This window comes from Hylobates moloch, unplaced genomic scaffold (assembly GCF_009828535.3).
Source record: "Hylobates moloch isolate HMO894 unplaced genomic scaffold, HMol_V3 SCAFFOLD_12, whole genome shotgun sequence".
Lineage (NCBI taxonomy): Eukaryota > Metazoa > Chordata > Mammalia > Primates > Hylobatidae > Hylobates > Hylobates moloch.
In genome coordinates, this window is record NW_026652287.1 from 50,174,731 (window position 1) to 50,188,695 (window position 13,965).

General features: G+C 50.3%; 1 protein-coding gene across 1 annotated transcript in view; it reads left to right on the forward strand.

Annotated features, from left to right (window-relative positions):
- MYO9B (myosin IXB) overlaps positions 1-13,965 on the forward strand; it is a 138,306-nt gene that overhangs the window by 60,730 nt on the left and 63,611 nt on the right. The window contains 4 exon segments of the mRNA XM_058425766.1: positions 4,202-4,296; positions 11,909-11,971; positions 13,122-13,221; positions 13,470-13,570. Of these exon segments, the coding sequence (XP_058281749.1) occupies positions 4,202-4,296; positions 11,909-11,971; positions 13,122-13,221; positions 13,470-13,570 (359 nt within the window).

The window sequence follows — 13,965 nt, forward strand, 5'->3', positions numbered from 1 at the left end:
TGAAGTCCATAACAACCAGTATCCATCCCCCTGTGGAATGAGGCCTTCAGGAAGATCCTGTCTCTCTGTGTCATTGTGTCTCCAGTTTCTGCCTCCCTGGTGTGCTTAGCCACCACCTCCCCCACCCCCTACAATGGGACCTTGGCAATGGCCTTGCCACTTCCTTCACACTGTGGCCTCGCTCTCTCCTATCCTCCCTGGGCGGCCCAGCCTCTCAAACCGGAACATCACTGCTGCCAAACTTTCCACGTGTGACTCCAGGGCGTGCCCCCTGCCCCTGTGCCCTCCCCTTGCCATGTCACCTCTTCCCCAAACCTAGCAGTCACAAGGACGGGGACAGTGGAACACCAGGCCCCAGGACTAGCTCTGCCTCCTTTCTCTCATCTACCAGGCCTTACAGCCCGCATCCTGCTGGCCTCACCCCATCCTCTTTCTCCCTAAATGAAAGAACCCCCCACCTTCCCCCAGCCACCACCTCTTCTCAGCTTCTCTGTCCTGCCCCAGGCACCTTCCCTGCCTCAAGTTTCCCCAGGGCTCCGTCTTAACCACTCCGGAGCAGTAAGTCCCTCATGGGAAGGGGGAACCCCAGGAATCTGGACAGAGAGTGGGTGTCCCCCATCTTCATCCAGGTGATGGTTACATGGAAGGCCTCAGAGGGGACCACTGCACACACTTCCCTCTACGTGTGGACTCCTCAGTACAGAGCAAAACGATTGTCCTGTGAAAAAGGAATGAAACATTGATTATAGGTGAGCCACCGTGCCTGTCATCACAGCCCTTTGGGAGGCCGAGGTGGAAGGATCGCTTGAGGCCGGGAGTTCAAGACCAGCCTGGGCAACTTAGAGAGATGTGGTCTCTACAGAAATTTTTAAAAATTAGCCAAGCATGGTGGCAGGCACCTGTGGTCCCAGCTACTTGGGAGGCTGAGGCAGGAGGATTGCTTGAGCCCAGGAGGTTGAGGCTTGCAGTGAGCTATGATTGCACCACTGGGCGACAGCAAGACCTTGCCTCTTAAAAAAAAAGAAAGAAAGAAAAGAAAAAAGAAGTGGCAACCAGGCACAAAAGGCCATACAGTGTATGACCTCACTGACCTGAAATACCCAGAACAGGCAAATCCATAGAGATAGGAAGCAGATTGGTGGTTGCCAGGGACTAGGGGAGGGAAATGGGGATGGACTGCTGATGGGGACAGTCTCCTTTGGGGGGATCAGAATGTTCTGGAACCAGGTAAAGGCGATGGCTGCACAACATTGTGAATGTACTAAATGCCACTGAATTGTACACTTTAAGATGGTTAATTGTATGTCATGTTAGTTTTACCCCAATTTTTTTTTTAATTGCTCTGTGAACCCACTTATCTTCCCACCAAACTTTAGGGCTCCTCAAGGGAGCTTCCACTCACCCTGCCTTGTGTCCGGCAGTGAGCCCAGAGTCCAGATCAGCCCAAAACTCCTGCCGCAAAGAGCCCAATAGGCAATGTTTGCACCTTCACAGACTAGATGGTCTCTGTTGCAACACAATTGAATGAGCCTGGCGTGTACCGATAAAACTTCATTGATGGACGCTGAAATATGAAAAGGTTTTTCACGTCAGGGAGTATTCTTCTTTGGGTTTTTGTTTGTTTGTTTGTTTCTTGTTTCGCCATTTACAAATGTGAAAACCATTCTTGGCTCGCAGGCAATTAAAAAAACAAGCATCAGACCAGATTTGGCCCACAGGGTGTGGTTTACCCTATCAGATGAATGATTATAACTGAAAAGAATTCAGGCAATTGCCATTTTTAATGTCAGAGACTTAAAACTTGAACACCGGCCAGGCATGATGGCTCATGCCTGTAATCCCAGTACTTTGGGAGGCCAAGGTGGGCAGATCACCTGAGGTCAGGAGTTCGAGACCAGCCTGGACAACATGGGAAAACCCTGTCTCTACAAAAATGCAAAAGTTAGCCAGGCGTGGTTGTGCACACCTGTAATCTCCAGCTACCCGGGAAGGTGAGGCACGAGAATCGCTTGAACCTTGCCGTGAGCTGAGATTGTGCCATTGCACCCCAGCCTGGCCACAGAACAAGACTCTGTTTCCAAAAAACAGCAAACTTGAGCACCACACACAACCTCAGACACAGAGATAAAGAGTGAAATGTTGGATGGGCCTTGGCTATACACCTCTGTATTTTCCAGGTCTTATCTGGGCTTCTAAGTGACTTATAGCCTACTCTCTTGGGGACAAGTGAGTGTCCTCAAAGCCGAGAAGGAGGGAGGCCCAGGGCTCCAGGCTGAGGCCTATAGAAGCTCCATCCTCGCTGGAGCCCATTGTCCTTAGCAAACTAACACAGAAACAGAACACCTAATATTGCATGCTCTCACTTTCAAGTGGGAGCTAAATGGTGAGAACACATGGACACACAGAGGGGAACAGCAGACAATGGGGCCTCCTGGAGGGTGGGAGGAGGGAGAGGAGCAGAAAAAATACTACTGGGGCCAAGCATGGTGGCTCACACCTATAAATCCCAGCACTTTGAGAGGCCGTGGCGGGCGGATCACGAAGTCAAGAGATTAAGACCATCCTGACCAACGTGGTGAAACCCCGTCTCTATTACAAATACAAAAATTAGCTGGGCATGGTGGCACGCACCTGTATTCCCAGCTACTTGGGAGGCTGAGGCAAGAGAATCACTTGAACCTGGGAAGTGGAGGTTGCAGTGAGCCGAGACCGTGCCACTGCACCCCAGCCTGGGCAACAGGGCAAGACTCTGTCTCAAAAAAAAAAAGAAAAGAAAAGAAAAAGAAAAAATAGCTATTGGATACTAGGCTTAGTACCTGGGTGACAAAATAATCTGTACAGCAAATCCCTGTGATACAAGTTTACCTACTTAAACCTGCGTGTGTACCCGAAAGCCTTAAAAGTTAAGGCTGGGCATGGTGGTGCATGCCTGTGGTCGCAGCTACTTGGGAAGCTGAGGCAGAAGGATCCCTTGAGCCTGGGAGACAGAGGTTGCAGTGAGCCGAGATCGTGCCACTACACTCCAGCCTGGGCAACAGAGTGAGACCCCATCTCAAAAATAATATTAAAAGGTTAAAAAATAAAGTTTATTTAGACAACAAATAAATAAAATGATGTTTTTGCAAATTATGTCACAATCTGGAAAAAATTAAATAAACCAAGGCTGGGCATGATGGCTCATGCCTGTAATTCCAGCACTTTGGGAGACCGAGGCGGGTGGATCACTTAAGCTCAGGAGTTCCAGACCAGCCTGGGCAACATGGCAAAACCCCATCTCTACAAAAAATTAGCCAGGCATGGTGGTGCATGCCTGTGGTCCCAGCTGCTCAGGAGGCTGAGACAGGCGGATCGCTTCAGCCGGGGAGGCAGAGGTTGCAGTGAGCCAAGATCGCAACACTGCACTCCAGCTTGGGTGACATTGTGTGACCCTGTCTCAAACAAAAAAAAAAAGAAAGAAAATGGGCTACTCTCTGCTTACTGGGTAGCCCTGCTTTGCAGGAACAATTAATGAAAAAACAAGAGACCAGGGGTGGTGGCTCACGCCTGTAATCCCAGCACTTTGGGAGGCCAAGGTGGGCGGATTGCCTGAGCTCAGGAGTTTGAGAGCAGACTGGGCAACACGGTGAAACCCCATCTGTACTAAAAACACAAAAAATTGGCCAGACATGGCAGCATGCGCCTGTAATCCCAGCCACTCGGGAGGCTGAGCCAGGAGAATCGCTTGAACTCGGGAGACGGTGGTTGCAGTGAGCCTCTGCACTCCAGCCAAGGCGACAGAGTGAGACTCCATCTCAAAAAAAAAAAAGAAACAGAAAAAATAGAGACTCATATACTTTGGGAGGCTGAGGCGGGCAGATTGCCTGAACTCAGGAGTTCTAGATCAGCCCGGGCAACATGGTGAAACCCCGTCTCTACTGAAATACAAAAATTAGCCAGTATGGTAGCGTGCATCTGTAGTTCCAGCTACTCAGGAGGCTAAGGCATGAGAATTGCTTGAGCCCGGGAGGCAGAGGTTGCAGTGAGCTGAGATCGTGCCACTTCACTCCAGCTCAGGTGACAGAGCAAGACTGTCTCCAAGAGAAAAAATAAATAAATTGAACAATACAAAATAAAAATAAAAGCACAGTGTAAAATGAGAGGAAAAAAAAGAAAAAGAAATTCCACCCTCCTGATCTGAAACCTACTTTTGATTTCCTTGCAGGCTTTTGGAAACGCCAAGACAGCCCACAACAACAACTCCAGCCGGTTTGGGAAATTCATCCAAGTCAGCTACCTAGAGAGTGGCATCGTGAGAGGGTGAGGTGTCCCTGGGGTCCCCACTGGTGGGAGCTGGCCCCACACACTGTTGCTTCCTGACACACACATGGGAGTGAGATGTGGAGATCATGGCTGTGTGGATGTTTATGCTTTGTACAGGAGAGCGAGTGTGATTTTAAGTCTTTAAGGTGAAGGTCTAGAGCAGTAGGTTGAAGTAGGAAATGTGGGCAGGGGCTGGGGGACGTGGCTAGAGGTAATGGGCTTTACCGAGAACAGGCAAGAATGGCCCAGCCCATTTCCTGTCTTGATAAAGTTTCTAATTTGGTAGGTCTTGGGGGTGTCACAGGCAGTGGGGATGCGGACTCTGGCCTTTGCCAAACATGTGCCCCTTTAGCCAGAATATGGCAGGTACAGAGCAGCAAAGTGAGGTGGTCGTGCATGGAAATACTGAAGGGTGGGTGGGTGGATGGACTCATGAGGGGATGGATGGATGGATGATGGATGGTTGGATGGATGGATGGATGGATGGTTGGACAGACAGATGGATTCATGGGTGAATGGATTTGCAGGTAGATGGATGGACAGATTTATGGATGGATGGATGGATGGATGGATGGATTCATGCATGGATGGCTGAATGGATGGATAGATGAATTCTTGGGTGAATGGATTCATGAGTGGATGGATGAATAGATTCATGAATGGGTGGGTGGGTGGACGGATGGATGGATCAATGGATTGATTCATGGGTGAGTGGATTCATGGGTGGATGGATGCATTCATGAGTGGATCTACCCATACACTCATGAATCCATCCATCACAAGTGGATGGGTAGATTCATGGGTAGGTGAATGAATAAATCGGTAGATTCATATAATGAATGGGTGGATGGATAGATTCATGGATGGATACGGCCGGGCGTGGTGGCTCACGCTTGTAATCCCAGCACTTTGGGAGGCTGAGGCGGGCGGATCATGAGGTCAGGAGATCGAGACCACGGTGAAACCCCGCCTCTACTAAAAATACAAAAAAAATTAGCCGGGCATGGTGGCGGGCGCCTGTAGTCCCAGCTACTCGGAGAGGCTGAGGCAGGAGAATGGCGTGAACCCGGGAGGCGGAGCTTGCAGTGAGCCGATATTGCGCCACTGCACTCCAGCCTGGGCGACAGAGCGAGACTCCGTCTCAAAAAAAAAAAAAAAAAAAAGATTCATGGATGGATAGATGGATGGATGGATAGATGGATGGATGGATGGATGGATGGATGGATGGATGGATGGATGGATGATGGATGGATGGATGGATGGATGGATGGATGGATGGATGGATGGATGGATGGATTTATGGGTGAGTGGATTCACAGGTGGCTGGATAGATGGATTCTTGGGTGGATGGATTTACAAGTGAATGGATAGAATCATAGGTAGGTGGATGAATAAGTGGGTAGATTTGTGGGTGTGTGGATGGGTGGATGGATGGATAGATGGATTCATGGGTGGATGGATTCATGGGTAGATGGATTCATGGATGGATAGATACATGGATTATTCACAGATGGATGAGTAGATTCATGGGTAGGTGGATGAATAAATGGGTAGATTTTGTGGATGTGTCAATTAGCGAATGCATAGATTCATGGGTAAATTGGATGGAATTGGATGGGCTTGATCAGTGGATCCATGGATCCATTGATGGATGGATGAGTACTTAGATGGCATCTGAGAGGGTCCAAGGCCTGGATACTCACAGGGATCCCCCCCAACTATAGATTCTCATGTGAGGGGCTGCTGTGTCAGTGGGATTTGTAAAGGTCCCAGGATTTTGTCTGTCTGAACCTGACTGATGATCATTTCAACTGATGGTTCACATTCAAGATACAAACAGGCATATTATTCTCCTGAACTTTCCGCCTCTAGCTTCATTCCTTTTTCCCACTGTCCAGGCTCCAGTAGGCAGTGGTGTGGGTTAGTGGCCCTTGACAAATGTCAGGGGCTGCTCTGGCCCCTCGGCCTTAGCCCCCACAAGGCAGTCAGTGGCCCCCCAACTCCTACCACCTGCCCACATGGGTGTACCCAGTTCTTCAGAGACACCTGGAACAGCCACTTGTCCCACCTGTCTTCCAGGCCGTGACCTCTCCATGAAGACCCCACCTTTTTCACTTCATATTTTGGGGGTTAAAATACACAACATAAGGCCAGGCGTGGTGGCTCACACCTGTAATCCCAGCACTTTGGGAGGCCAAGGCGGGTGGATCACCTGAAGTCAGGAGTTCAAGACCAGCCTGTCCAACGTGGTGAAACCCCCGTCTCTACTAAAAATACAAAAATTAGCCGGGCATGATGGCAGGTGCCTGTAATCCCAGCTACTCGGGAGGCTGAAGCAGGAGAATCGCTTGAACCCAGGAGGCGGAGGTTGCAGTGAGCCAAGATCAGGCCACTGCACTCCAGCCTGGGCGACAAGCGAAAGTCCATCTCAAAAAAAAAAAAACTCAACAACCAACCAAACAAACAAACAAAAAATTAGCTGGGCGTGGTGGTGCATGCCTGTGATCCAGAAATTACAAGTGTGAGCCACTGCGCCGACACTATGTTTAATTTTTTTTTTTTTTTTTTTTTTTTTTGAGACGGAATTTCGCTCTTATTGCCCAGGCTAGAGTGCAATGGCGCGATCTCGGCTCACCGCAACCTCTGCCTCCTGGGTTCAAGCGATTCTCCTGCCTCAGCTTCTCGAGTAGCTGGGATTACAGGCATGTGCCACCACACCCGGCTAATTTTGTATTTTTAGTAGAGATAGGGTTTCTCAATGTTGGTCAGGCTGGTCTCGAACTCCCGACCTTAGGTGATCTGCCTGCCTTGGCCTCCCGAAGTGTTAGGATTACAGGCGTGAGCCACTGCGCCTGGCCGTTTAATTTTTTAAGAAGCCACCATACTGTTTCCCACGGAAGCCACACCATTTTACCTTCTCACCAGCAGTGCACAAAGGTCCCCACCTCTATCTTTGGTTTTATTTTTCTTCCCGTGGGTCCGTCTTTTGCACGATCCTATCTGCCACATTGCAGAGATGTTGACCCACAGGAAGCATTCAGGGTACCTTGTTGGGAAGATGACACAGATACTGTTGCTACAGTTCCAGGCCTCCCTTGGGGAGAAGCTAAGCTGCCTCCTCGTCTTGTCTGGGTGTCCAGCTGGCTCTGGACAGACACTGCAGGCTCGACCTCCGCATAGGCACCGCCCTCTTTCCAACATTATCTCTGTATGCATTTCCTAGGAGGGACTGCCATAACAGTGTACGACAAACCGTATGGCTGAAACAACAGGAATTATTCTCTTATCATTCCAGAGGCCAGAAGTCGGATATCAAGGTGTCCATAGGGCTGGTTCCTTCTGGAGGCTCTAGGGGAAGATCCTGGCTACCTCCTCCAGCTTCTGGTGGCTCTCTTGGCTTATGGCCACATTACTCCCATCTCTGCCTCTGTCTTCAGGTGGCCTGTGTCTCTCCTCTTTTTATTTTTTTATTTTTATTTTTTGGAGACGGAATCTCACCCTGTCGCCCAGGCTGGAGTACAGTGGTGCTATCTCTGCTCACTGCGACCTCTGCCTCCCAGGCTCAAGCAATTCTTGTGCCTCAGTCTCCCAAGTAGCTGGGATTATAGGAATATGCCTATTCCTATAATAGGCATATTATAGGCCCCACCAGACCCAGCTAATTTTTGTATTTTTAGTAAAGACAGGGCCTCACTGTGTTGGCCAGGTTGGTCTCAAACTGGCCTCAAGTGATCCACCTGCCTCGGCCTCCCAAAGTGCTGGGATTACAGGCGTGAGCCACCACACCCGACCCCCTCTTCTCTTATAAGGACATTTGTCATCGGATTTAGGGCCCTCCTGGATTATTGAGGATGATCTTGAGGTCTTTAATGACCTCTGCAAAGACGCTTTTTTATGTTTTGAGACATGTTCTTACCTTGTTGCCCAGGCTGGAATACAATGGCATGATTATGGCTCACTGCAGCCTTGAACTCCTGGAGTCAAGCGATCCTCCTGCCTCAGCCTCCTGAGTAGCTGGGACTACAGGTGCACAGCACCACACCTGGCTAATTTTTTATTTTTATTCTGTAGAGAGGGGGTCCCACTATGTTGTCCAGGCTGGTCTTGAACTCCTGGCCTCAAGCAATCCTTCCACCTTGGCCCCCCAAAGCTCTGGGGATTACAGGCATGAGCCACTGTGCCCAGCTCCCTTTTTCCAGATAAAGTCACATCCCCAGGTTCCAGGAGACATAACTTCGGGGCCCACCATTGGACCAGACACCAGAAGGGCTGGCCTGGCCCAGCCCACAGCGAAGTAGTTCAGCCTCCCCAACCTTCCCCAGGCTCCCGTCATATTCAGGACCAGTGGCCCTCCGTGGCCAGGTCTCCCAGACTAGCTTTGGAAAGTCGTATCTGTGGCCTTGAATTCAGGAAAGGGAGTCCTGCCTCCACCCACAACCTCAGGCCTGTGGCCATCCTCGCCCCAGGGAGGGAGGCACACTTCCTATCCCAAGAATAGCCGCAGCAATCACACAAGGAGCCAGCTCGGACCGGTTCTGCTTTTGCCCACTTTCAGGCAGGTGACACTTCTCCATGCGATTCCCACCAAGACCAAGGGTCAGGCACAGTCCAAGCCTCCCCGCCCAGTTCCCCAATTTATGAGGCTGCAGCTTCCTGTGTGTTCAAGGACTCAGTGCCGGAGGAGCCCTGGGTCCCTATAAGACCCCTTTATTAGGCCCAGGCCTTGAAAATGATTGGGGAAGGGAAGGGGCCATCATCGCTCAAGCGACATTTTGATGCCAGACACCCAGTGTGCTGGCCCTGCCATCCTGCCACCATGGGGCCACGTCCTCTGCCAGACCTGCAGATGCAGCACAGGGAATCGGCCACAGGCTGAGATTGAAACATGAGTTTCCTTCTAGAAACGGACACAGCCTCCCGCCCCAGGAATGCAGGAAGGTGCTGAAACTGGTTACTAGCCTGGCAAAGGAATAGAAGGAAACTTTTTTTTCTCCTGTTTGAAAGAAGAGAGGACCCAGGCTGGGCCATCAAAAGCCACCTGTGCATCATGTGTGTCCCTATGTGAGCCTGCAGACAAAAGACTGCTGTCTTGGGCTGGGCGCGGTGGCTCACACCGGTAATCCCAGCACTCTGGGGGACTGATGCAGTGGATCACCTGAGGCCAGGAGTTCAAGACCAGCCTGGCCAACATGGTGAAACCCTGTCTCTACTAAAAATACAAAATTAGCCAGGTGTGGTGGCTCATGCCTATAATCCCAGCTACTCGGGAAGCTGAGGCAGGAGAATCACTTGAACATGGGAGGCAGAGGTTGCAGTGAGCCGAGATCATGCCACTGCACTCCAGCCTGGGCGGCAGAGTGAGACTCCGTCTCAAAAAAAAAAAAGAAAAAGACTGCTGTCCTGGAGACACAGGCAGGTGGCGTTCAGCAGACCCTGCATTGGGAACCTTGTGCTGTCCCCTGGCCCTGCCACTCCTTGGGCACCAGCTGTGTCTCCTGCATAAAAGGATGGGCACAGATGAGGGTGAACTGGAAGCCCCAGTGAGCTCACACATCTGGTGATGGCGGACCCCGTGATAGACTAGCCCCACCAGACTCAGCCAGCCCCAGCTGGTGCGAAAGGATCCCACTAGGCCACCCTCTTCCCACAGGGCCTTGGGCAGCACGTAGTCTCACCAAGCCTCGGCTCCTTGTCCACTTCTCCGGAGCCACCGTGCCTGCCCCAGCATGGAAGAGAAGTCCCTGAGAAATACATCAAATGACGCCTAGAACGTATTTGTCCTCAAAAAAACATTCACTGCCACTACTTTTAGCATTGAGAGATATTTGGGGCTGCAGAGACACCTCAGTCCCTGTGCTGGCACCCTCAGACTCAAGGTCCTACATGATGCCAGATGCCTCCTGAGGGACCTCTGAGAACTTAATTGGGAGGAAACACTTTAACTGCTTGGCACAGAGAAAGTGATTGGTAAGGCCAGGCGCAGTGGCTCACACCTCTAATCCCAGCACTTTGGGAGGCTGAGGCGGGTAGATCACCTGAGGTCAGGAGTTCGAGACCAGCCTTGCCAACATGGTAAAACCTGTCTCTACTAAAAATACAAAAATTAACTGGGCGTGGTTGTGGGCACCTATAATTCCAGCTACTGGAAGGCTGAGGCAGGAGAATTGCTTGAACCCAGGAGGCGGAGGTTGCAGTGAGCCGAGATCACGCCATTGCACTCCAGCCTCGGCAACGAGAGCAAAACTCCATCTCAAAAAAAAAAGAAAGAAAGAAAATGATCAGTAAACGGCAGAACACCAGACCATATGGATACAACCAAGTATTGATGGGTATCACAGACCTCTGTGCTTCCAAGGACACTGTGACAAAATTGGAAAGGAATCCTCAGACCCAGAGAAGGTACCTGCAAATCAGAACCAGCAAAGGACTTGCATCTAGAATATAGGAAGAACATATACAGCTCAATAATAGGACCAACATCCCAATAAGAAAACCACAAAAGACGTCAATGGATACTTCGTCAGAGAAGAGCTATGAATGGCCAGCAAGCACATGAGAAGATGTTCAGCATCATTGGTCATCAGGGAAATGCAAATCCAAACCACAGTGACAGGCTAGATGTATGGCTCACGCCTGTAATCCCAACACTTCAGGAGGCTGAGACACGTAGATCACTTGAGGCCAGGAGTTACCGACCAGCCTGGACAACATGACGAAACCCCATCTCTACAAAAACTACAAAAACTAGCCTGTAGTCCCAGCTACTCGGGAGGTTGAGGTGGGAAGATCACTTGAGTCCAGGAGGACAAGGCTGCATTGAGCCATTATCGTGCTACTGTACTCCAGCCTGCACAACAGAGCAAGATCCTGCCTCAAAACGAATGCTGGGTGCAGTGGCTCATGCCTGTAATTCCAGCACATTGGGAGGCTGAGGCAGGTGGATCACCTGAGGTCAGGAGTTTGAGACCAGCCTGAAATGGAGAAACCCCATCTCTACTAAAAATACAAAATTAGCCAGGCATGGTGGCACATGCCTGTAATCCCAGCTACTCGGGAGGCTGAGGCAGGAGAATCGCTTAAACTCAGGAGGTGGAGGTTGCAGTGAGTAGAAATCGCGTCATTGCACTCCAGCCTAGGCAACAGAGTGAGACTCTATCTCAAAAAAAAAAAAAAAAGCCCACAAGGACATACCACTGCTCACCCACTAGGGTGGCTGGAATAAAAAAGACAGTGAATAACAAATATTGGTCAGGCACGGTGGCTCGTGCCTGTAATCCCGCACTTTGGGAGGCCAAGGCATGCAGATAACTTGACATAAGTCAAGAGTTCGAGATCAGCCTGGCCAACATGGCAAAACCCCGCCTCTACTAAAAATACAAAAATTAGCCAGGCGTGGTGGCACACGCCTGTGGTTCCAACCACTCTGGGGGCCGAGGCAAGAGAATTGCTTGAACCTGGGAGGCAGAGGTTGCAGTGAGCCAAGATTGTGCCGTTGCACTCCAGCCTGAACGACAGAGCAAGACTCCATCTCAAAAAAATAAAAAAACTCAATATTAACACAATACTAAAATGTAATGTTTTATTCTTTCTCTTTTTCTCTTAATGACAGAGCTGTCGTCGAGAAATATCTGCTTGAAAAGTCTCGCCTAGTGTCTCAGGAGAAGGATGAGAGGTAGGAGAATGTTTTCCCGGGAATCTCTGAATGCCACGCCATGTCTGCGTTTCCTCCTACAGAGGAGAGAAGCAAAGCAAATGTCCTGAGGTCGGAAGAACTCTGGGGGAGGCCATAGAGGCTCTCACAGGAGCAGGGCCTGCCCATCCATCTTCTCCCCAGACCTGCTCCTATGGCCTCATACTTTGTCCTCATACCTCCCAAGACACCTTTGTGTGCCTCCCTGGAGGTTTTATCCCCAGTACGTGCTCAGATGTCTGCGCAAAATATACTTAGATTGGAAACATTTCTCAGGCATGGTGGCATGTGCCTGTAGTCCCAACTATTCAGGAGGCCTAGGCGGGAGGATTGCCTGAGCCCAGGAGGTTGAGGCTGCAGTGAGCTAGACACCACACGTCAGCCTGGGCAATAGAGCAAGTCCTTGTCTCTTTGTTTTTGTTTGATTGGTTGGGTTTTTTTTTTTTTTTTTTTTTTTTGGTTGGTTTGTTTGTTTGAGTCAGAATCTTGCTGTCACCCAGGCTAGAGTGCAGTGGTGTGATCCCGGCTCACTGCAACCTCCGCCTCCAGTATTCAAGCGATTCTCATGCCTGAGGCGTAATGGTGGTTACAGGCTGACCACCACGCCGACAGCCCTTGTCTTTTAAAAAAAAAAAAAAAAAAAAAGGCCTGAACAGTGGTCACCCTGTAACCACACATTTGGAGGCCTAGGGCAGAATCACATGAACCAGATTTGAGACCAGCCTGGCACATGGCGAAACCATCTCTACAAAAAAAACCAAAAAATTACTGGGATGGTGACACAGACCTGTACTCCCGTTCAGGAGGCTGAGTGGAGGATCACCTGAACAGGAGTCGAGGCGCAGTGAGTGTGATGACAATGCTCCACTCACTGACAAAAACAAACCTATCTCAAAACATTTCTGATTGACAAATAAGTGAGATGTACACCCACCTACCTCCAATCCTCCGGAAATCTACTCGCTCAAGACGCTCATTTGTTTTGTTTTTTTAAGACGTAAGAACTGACTTACTGTTTTAAATTTGTACATATTTGAGGTGTGCTCTCCAACGCCATGTTAGTAGTGGTTTGCAGAGTAGCTATTGCTTGGCCTCCAGAAACAACTGTTTTCCTCCCAATTTTGACCTGTAGGAACTACCATGTGTTTTATTATTTGTTACTCGGGGTCAGCGAGGAAGAGCGCCAAGAATTTCAGCTCAAGCAGCCTGAAGATTATTTCTACCTCAACCAGGTAAACAGCCTCAAGCCCGAGCCACAAACGCCACCTCTGTTCCCGGCCTCAAGCTGTTTATGTACAGCCGGGAAGTCAGAGGCAGCCTGCCCTGGCCCCCAAACCCGCTCCCAGAAGGCAGCATTAAAAGAACCCATTCATTCCCCTGGTCCTGGGTCCCTGCCCCCCCAGCTCCAGCCAAAATCACTCTGGCACGCCACCCTCGCCGGCCCAGGAACACCCAGAGTACCCACGCGTTTGTTTTCCAGCATAACTTGAAGATTGAAGATGGGGAGGACCTGAAGCATGACTTTGAGAGGCTCAAGCAGGCCATGGAGATGGTGGGCTTCCTCCCCGCCACCAAGAAGCAGTAAGTGTGCAGGCCCCAGGGCCTGTCCCCCAGAGCCTCCAGGGGGCGTGCATGGCCCTTACCAGTCACTCTGAGGTCTAACCTGCAACCCAGTGAAAACAGGCAGGCAGTGTCCTGAACAGAGCCACCATAGGGAGTGTGGCCCAATAGCAGCGAGCACATGAGAAGGGGCTCAAGCCATTGGTCATTAGGCGATGCCAATTAAAGGTAACGTGAACATACTTAACACTGCTGAACTGTACCCTTAAAAATGGTTTGGCCAGGCTCCACGTGGCTCACTCACGCCTGTAATCCCAGCACTTTGGGAGGCCAAGGTGGAGGATTGCATGGGCCCAGGAGTTCAAGACCAGCCTGGGCAGCATAGTGAGACCTCATCTCTACAAAAAATAAATAAA